At 47.9% G+C, this 8,174-nt stretch overlaps 1 protein-coding gene across 1 annotated transcript; it reads left to right on the top strand.

Annotated features, from left to right (window-relative positions):
• The first annotated feature begins 1,606 nt into the window (after positions 1–1,606).
• On the top strand, positions 1,607–7,865 carry BMP2 (bone morphogenetic protein 2). The gene is made up of 3 exons (XM_006136012.5): positions 1,607–2,282; positions 3,020–3,357; positions 6,207–7,865. The coding sequence occupies exons 2-3, from the start codon at positions 3,027–3,029 to the stop codon at positions 7,043–7,045; spliced, it is 1,170 nt and encodes a 389-aa protein (XP_006136074.1). The 5' UTR covers positions 1,607–2,282; positions 3,020–3,026; the 3' UTR covers positions 7,046–7,865.
• Positions 7,866–8,174: the final 309 nt, after the last annotated feature.

The raw sequence follows: 8,174 nt of genomic DNA, 5'->3' as shown, positions 1-8,174 counted from the left end.
AGGAATAAAATAGTCAAGGTGCTTTTGGGAGAAAGAACAGATTTCTGGGGATGCTCCCCCTGCAAAAAAGAGCCACAATGAACTTGATAGAACCATATATGAGCTTAAAAGAACCCATATATTCTTGATTGTGAAGTCATGCCTCTGAGATCTTTTGAATATGAAAGGTTGTGTGGCTGAGAGATACCACAAGCAAGAGATATTAAGCTCCTTCATTTCTGGGGTGCAGATGGGTACTCAACCTAATTTTTCTTGGTGGCGTGATAACAGCATTTAGTTTTCCTCTCCAAGAACTAAACACACCCACTGGAATCGAAACAGGTTTTTGTTTGTTTGTTTGTTTTTAAAAGAGAGAAATGAGTTTTTTGTGATCTGTGCAAAGTTCAAACAATAGTTGAGGTTTGCTCTAGATTTGCCCAGGGCTATTATATTGTGTTGACCGTCCTAACGTTAGACAGAGTACACTTAGACACTGCAGGTTTAGATTAACCATTCTGTTGCTTTGTATAAGTCTTTGATCCATATCAGCTGCAATGGGCCTAAAACTATTTACACCCAGGACCTGGGTGTAATGTTGATGTCATTAATTGCAAATGCTTTGTGTGCCTCTGCTGAAAATCAGGTGTGTGGGGATTTTTAAAACTTTTTTTCTACTGGCCTAGATTATTTGAAAACACTCCAATTCTTCCAAAACCTGCTTTGACCTTCACACCTTAGAAGTCAGCAAACACTGAAATCCCACAGCACGAAACTAATCCGATTTGTATAAGCAGCGCACGAGACTTATTTCACTCTTCTTTTACTGAGGGGTCATTGTTCAGTATCCATCTCTGACTTTCCTCTGCGTTTCCACGTGTAGGCGCAGACTCCAGCTAAAAAGTTCCTAAGTCCACAGTTTTAGCCCATGCCTGGTTTGATCCCAGGTCTCGTATTGTCTAAGGACGGCGAGACGACAAAAGTCCCAACAGGGCTCTAGCTCTTACGCCTCGGAAGAACCACAACAATCCTCGGGACTAGATTTTCTTATTACACGTGAAGCTAACACTAACAGCTACCGGCTGCCAGCCTGCTCCAACTGCTCCTGGAGCTTCCCCTCGTTGGCTCCTGATTTGCAAAAACCACGCTGCACATTGCATGTCGCCCATGGGCCTGACTAGCTCCCGTCCAGCCTGGCACCGCCCTAGGAGAGGCGATAGGAGACCGCTACAGGGGGACATGTCGATGGGAGGAGAAGCAGGTGGAGGGGAAAACCATGGATCATTCTTTCCCAGTGTGGGAACTGGGGACTCCCACCCTGGCCAAATTCACTACCCGGCTCCTGGATCGTCGCAGGTGATGGGAGTTGCCTGGGACACAGTCAACCTTCTGCCTCGGAGGGAAGGCACGTGGAGGGAGATGCTAGTGGGGCTGCTGTCCCTGCTTCCTCCCAGAGGTTCGGCCATCAAGCGAGGCGAGCGGGGAAGCAGGAGCCGCGCACACACTCCTCCGCGGCGGCGGCGTCGCCTTTAAAAGCAGCGAGCGCGGCTCGCGGCCGCTCTCCCGGCGGCGCGCTCGCTGATTGGCCAGGCGCCTCCAGCCCCCGGGGCCGTGACATCAGCAGCGCCACAAAAAGCCAAGGAGGCTTCCAAGGACCTCGAGCAAGTGGCACGAGAAGCGCGCGGGCCGGGCACCCCGCGGGAGGACGCAGCGGCCGGAGAAGGCAGCTCCCCCCCCCTCCCCCCCCTCCTCCCCCGTTGCAAAGCGCCTGCTGCTGCCGGGGCCGCAGGGAAGGAAGAGCCCGGGCGCTGCGGGACTAGCCTGGCTGCGGATGCTCGGGGCGTGTTTTTTCCACGGAGCGGCATAGAGCGCGCGCCCCCGCGCGGCGTGGCGAGGCCTCTCCCCCCAGGGATGTCTCCGTGGCGGGCGGCCGCCGCCGTCCGGGGAGCCGCGGCGGAGTGACAGCCCGGGAGGGATGCCGCAGCCAGGCGCCGCCCAGCGAGCCCCCCCTGCAAGGCACCGAGCCCCGGCGGGTCGCGGCCGGCCGGGTCCGCGCGGCATGAGTCCCCGGAGAAGCCATGGGCTGCGGCGGCGGGGCTAGAGCGCAGCCCGGGATCCGCGCAGCCGAGGGACTTGCCCTCTCGCTACTGAGCCTCGCCCGGAGAAGTAACTTCCCGAGCCCCGCACGCACCGGATACAAGCCCCCGCCCGGCTGGGCACCCCCTGGCTCTGCCCACTTCTATGTGGAGCCCGCGTCCATGGCCGGCCCCCAGCGCGCTGCTTAGGCGCTCGGCGGGCTCCTAAAGGTAAGAGCGCAGGGCGGCCGGGCGCACCTGTCCCGCGCCTCCCCTCCCCACGCGCCGTTCACACGGGCGGCTTCCTCCACTCCGCTTCGAACGCCGCGCGCATGGAACCTGTTCTGCGTGTGAACGCGCCCCGGGATCCGCCCGGGGAGCGCGGGGAACCTCTTTCTAGAGGAGCGGTGCTGGCCGTCCTGGGAGCCCCCACCTCTTTTGTCTTGCACCCCCCCCCCAGCCACCCTAGGTGCTGGAAGTAGGGGTGCAGAGGGGTACTGCGGCACCCTGGCTTGGAGTGGCTGCCATTCTAGACGGGGTGTCCAGGTGGGTTCAACCGCCCCCAGCAAAAACTTCCCCAGCACCTCTGCCAGACACCCCTCTGAAGCCAGCCAACACCTGGACAGCTGGGCATGGCACTCGGCTCCTACCTGGCCATGGAGCTGGCCAGCCCGGCTCCTGGCCGCTGACAAGCGGCCGTATCTCTGGCCACGCTATGGTCCGCTGCGGGCTAGGCTCTTCTGTGCAAGGGGGCTTTGGATCAGGCGTGCAATCCGGAGTCACTACGGGGGGAAGCGGCTCCAGGTGCAACAGAGCACGGGGTACAGCGGCTCGCTCCCAGATGAGGTTCCACGCCCCCTAGCCTCCCTCGGGGGGGGGGGGGGGAAGCCGGATCGGGCCCCCCCCCGCTCGGGATCGGGCCCCCGGGACGGGCTTGCCCTGATTTCCCACCCTCCCTGTCTGCGCAGGTTGACCATGGTGGCCGCCACCCGCTCCTTGCTGGCGCTGCTGCTCTACCAGGTGCTGCTGGGCGGCTCGGCCGGCCTCATCCCGGAGGTGGGCCGGCGGCGCTTCAGCGACTCGGGCCGCGCCGCCCCGCCGCCCTCGGAGGACCTGCTGAGCGAGTTCGAGCTGCGCCTGCTCAACATGTTCGGGCTGAAGCGGCGGCCGAGCCCCAGCAAGAGCGCCGTCATCCCGCCCTACATGCTGGACCTCTACCGCCTGCACGCGGGCCAGGCCGCCCTGGGCTCCCCGCTGGAGAGAGCCGCCAGCCGCGCCAACACGGTCCGCAGCTTCCACCACGAAGGTACGGCCGGGGGGGGCTGGCTCTGCGCTGCCCCCTGCAGGCTGCGCCCGCGGCTCTTGGGGAGCTCTCCCGGCGGGGTCCGCTTCCCCAGGAGGGGTCGGAGGATAGGTGGGCACGGGGGGAGTGTGTGAGAGCTGGCGTCGCTTCCTAGGGAGCCTAAGCGTGGGATCCGTTGTTGTGGAGTAGTGGGTGTATGAACTAGTGTGGGGGCGAGCAGGGTGCGGGTGTGTACCATCAGCACTGGACCCAAAAGGGGGAGGAAGGATAGAAGCGGGGAGGGGGAAATCTTTCCAAATAGTTTGGAAACTTCTGTTTCATTTCTCTTGTGAGTTTCTCTGTGTCTTGTTTTACAAGCTGGGCATCAAAACAGGCTCCCTCCCCCCCCCCCTCGAATGTCCCCAGGCACTTATTCTGAGCATCTCCTCCCTTTCTCTCTCCTCCTCACCTTCTTCATCCCATGTGGCATTTGCCCCTCTTGATTTTTACAGCTTGGGTTCCAATTAAGCATTCCCACCCAGGGCTTTCAAAGATAAAAGCTAAATACCAGAAAAGTCTCCTTAGTTTACAGTTGATCTGGGTTAGTTTTGGGAAGGTTTCTAATCCCTGGGAGAGATCAATGCAACAATCAGTAGTATTGTTTGCACAATGACTTTCTTGTCTTGGATTTGAATCTAGGGCAGATTTAGTGTAGATCTAAAGGTAAGCCTTCAAAAACCAGGTTGATAAAAGCATTGCCACAGCTGGTCATTGGACTTCATGCGCACCTGAGCCTTCAGATAACATGGTCACCTCTTAATTAAGATGCTGAATGCACTTTAAAAGTAGATTAAAATGGGTACTCACAAGAGCTGGCGTGTCTGTGGCGTAAAGTAAAGCTATTGAGTTGTTCAAACTTTTAGTACCCATCATAGTCTAGTTTTAAGTGTGCACATAAATCCATTTGTTGTGAGCTTTCCACGTTCTGTGAGTTTGAATCTAATGAACTACATCAGTACTATAAAGCTGGAACCCTACATATCAGTTAAAATGTAACTAGTTTTGGTAACTGACACATTTTGCTGCCTTTTTCGTGCTTGGTAAATGATGATCTTGACCTTCTGGACATGATTTTTTTTTTAAATTTATTTTTGCAGTTAATTGGTTTAGCAGTTGTATGTCTAGGGACTAACTTAAATTTGCAGCTACTAACTGGGGTAGCTAATCTGATACAATAGACTTGTAGAGCGAGTAGTTTTCATGTTGCTCATCTGCTTGTCACAAATAAAAGTAATAACTTCTATCTATTAGTCTACAGTGGTGGTATGTTGTAGTCTCACTGTAAAATTAATGAAAACACAGACTCCACATGTTATAACATGGAGCTGTGATGAAAGAAATTTTATTAGGATTTAATTAAGTTGGTATACCAAGTGGCCTAGGATCAGTGGTTACACTGTTTGATGGGGCAGCTTTATGATAAGGAAAGATTCATGGTAAAATCTAACCTGGCACTGTGGTTTGTGCTTGTGTGTGAGAATTCTTCATAATGAATGGGAGAAAAATCCAGTGTATGGTTCATTCATGCTAAAACACTTTTGAATGAATGTAAAACTATACATGATGGAGGAAAGACTCTACAAATGTTGGAAAAATATTAGCACAGTTTTAGATCTGAAAATCAGTAGACTCTGCAATTTAAGCAATTGTGTAATAAATTTAAAGAAAATCTTAGCACTTGCCTCAACCATTGGTCAGTTCTAGCTACCTGGAAATCCTGTATGACTGATGACAAAAACAAGCGAGTCTATGTTTCCAGGTAGAGAATCATAATACAGCTGTATGTATTTATATATTTTGGGTGTGATTCAGAAACCCTTTTGAATAATGCTTACTCGTATAAGAAATTGAATTTAAGAATCAATTACTTGGTTAATCACTTGAGTGAGAATTACTCACCTGAGTAATGGTTTCATCTGATAATTCATTCACCTTATTTTCTAGCATATTTTACCACCAATATTCCAAAGCATGCTTTTGGAAAGGCTTATTTGGTAATACTCTTGTTCATAATTTATAGGGCTACAAATGGGGTTTGAAGCCACACACATTTTTAAAATAAAAAATAGACATTCATTTCAAGTATTCCAATATTTGTATTATTTGTGGATGGGGAAAAGAGGATACATTTTTAGAAAGCCATTTCTCATTTGTATTGTTTAAAATGAGCTCCATTTCATTGTCCTAGTCCTCCCCCCTCCCCAAGTTTCAGCAGAAAAACAAACAAACATGGAAATGCCATTTATGGAATTCTGAGTAAAAGTACCACTGTAGATATTGAGTTCATGCTCTCTAATTTGGACCCAAAAAGCCTATATATTAAAATTTGTAATTGTAAATAGTGCTGGACCAGAGAGGGTTAAGGGATTGACATAAAAGCCATATTTTTGGGGAACCCCCCCTCCCCAAATGTAATCACTACCTTAAAACCTCAATCAGTTTTAATGATTCTGATTAGCACTGTAGTTAGTGGAGGTCTAAAGTTTTCTTGCAAATGTCCTTGAATTCCAAACTAATGTTTCACATTTCTTACCCATTATTATAACCACCTGGAATGCACAGTCTACGAGAATTGGATCAAAAGGCTTGACAATGAATGAAGTATTCTTAACTTTATGCTATACATGCGTGCATAAATAAACCGACACACCAGGGAAATGATGGGGGGAGATGGTAAAAGTTTCAAATCTCACATGTGGAGGTACACTGTGTTTAAAGTTTCCAGCAGAAAAGTAACTTGCGTTTTCACTGCTTGTCTGTTACTGATTGGTTTTTTTGTTTTGTTTTTTGTTTTCCCTCTTTGATGAAATTAGAAGCTTGGGAAGATCTGCCAGAAGCGAGTGGGAGAACAGCACGGCGTTTCTTCTTTAATTTAACTTCCGTCCCTAATGAGGAGTTTCTCACCTCCGCTGAACTTCAGATTTTTCGGGAGCAGGTGCAGGCAACCTTTGAGAACACTAGCAGCTACCATCACCGTATTAATATTTATGAAATTATAAAGCCAGCCACTTCTAAGGATCCTGCAACAAGACTTTTGGACACCAGGTTGGTGCGTCAGAATGCAAGTAAATGGGAAAGCTTTGATGTAACACCAGCTGTAATGAGGTGGATTGCACATAGACAGCCTAATCATGGGTTTATAGTAGAGGTGGTTCACTTGGACAATGAGAGCAGTGTTTCTAAGAGGCACGTTAGGATTAGCAGGTCTTTGCATCAGGATGAAGACAGCTGGTCTCAGCTGAGGCCATTGTTAGTAACTTTTGGCCATGACGGCAAGGGACACCCTCTCCATAAAAGAGAGAAACGCCAAGCAAAGCACAAACAGCGCAAACGCCACAAATCCAGTTGCAAAAGACATCCATTATATGTGGACTTCAATGATGTGGGGTGGAATGACTGGATTGTTGCCCCTCCAGGATATGGTGCCTTTTACTGCCATGGGGAATGCCCTTTTCCACTGGCGGACCACCTAAACACAACAAACCATGCCATTGTTCAGACTTTGGTCAATTCCGTGAATTCCAAAATCCCTAAAGCTTGCTGCGTTCCGACAGAACTGAGTGCTATCTCTATGCTCTACCTTGATGAGAACGAAAAAGTTGTATTAAAGAACTATCAAGATATGGTTGTAGAGGGTTGTGGGTGCCGCTAACACAGCAAAATATATTAGACAAATACAAAAAAAAGCTGACACTTTAATATTTCCCAATGAAGACTTTATTTATGTAATTAAATGGAAAAAAATACACCTATTTTGAAAATATATTTATGTCCACAAAAAAGTTGGGAAAACAAATATTTTAATCAGAGAATTATTCCTTTAAAAGATTTTTAAATGTATTTTAGTTGTACATTTTATATGGGTTTAATCCCAGCACATGAAGTATAATGGTCAGATTCTTATTTTGTATTTATTTACTATTATAACCACTTTTTAGAAGAATAGATAATTTGTATTTATATGTAATCAAAAGAAAAAAATATAGGGTTTGTACATAATTTTCCCAAATTGTAGCTGTTTTAATTGTGTGTATTTAAATTGAAAAGAATACATGGAAGGTTACTATGGCAAAGTGCATAGTACATTTGCTTTCTGCTGTGCTACTGTTAAGGTCACAAGTTCAAGTCCAGAAAAAAGTGGATAATCCACTCTGCTGACTTTCAAGATTATTATATTGTACAATTCTCAGGAATGCTGCAGGGTGGGCTGTCCAATCCATGAGAACTGGCATCCTCTTTAGGTGGAACATTTGGATAAGAACCAAACATTGCTGATCTAGTATAAATACTGTGATTCCCAACTAATTTGCAGAGTGAATACAAGCAGGGCCAATAGAAATCTTTAGGAAAAAAGGCCGAACTTCTCTTAAACCTACAGAAAAGTGAATGTTTGTCATTCTTCTCCTTTACTAGTCTTCTCATTTAAATCCTTATCCTGGCCAAATATTAAATAATAAAATATGATTTCTTTATTTTTTTTGTGTGTGGCTATATATGCTAAAAAGGAGCAACACTTTTATTTCTACTGGCCCTTTTCTCTAAGAGTTGGGAATACAATTATTTTTTTCTTCTCTCAAATGAGAGCTTATTTGTGTGGAATGCTATAGAAAAATAATCTCCAAACTTTGCCCTAAAGTACAGCAAACTATTATCTCTAGACTCTATCTACTTTTACCTGTTGGTTTTGCTGACTTGCAAAGTAGCTTTGTCTCCCTCTCCTCCCTCCCCCCAGGGTCTTGTTTTGAAAGCATTCCCCCACCAAATATTAAACCTCTTTTGGA

This window comes from Pelodiscus sinensis, chromosome 3 (genome assembly GCF_052426305.1).
Source record: "Pelodiscus sinensis isolate ZL-2025 chromosome 3, ASM5242630v1, whole genome shotgun sequence".
Classification (NCBI taxonomy): Eukaryota; Metazoa; Chordata; order Testudines; family Trionychidae; genus Pelodiscus; species Pelodiscus sinensis.
Note: the sequence above shows the minus strand (reverse complement) of the source record. Positions and strands in the feature narration are given on the sequence as shown.

Coding starts and splice junctions, on each gene's coding strand:
- BMP2 (XM_006136012.5), top strand. CDS start 3,027: ATGGTGGCCGCCACCCGCTCCTTGCTGGCGCTGCTGCTCTACCAGGTG. Junction 3,358..6,206: donor CCGCAGCTTCCACCACGAAG/GTACGGCCGGGG, acceptor TGATGAAATTAG/AAGCTTGGGAAGATCTGCCA.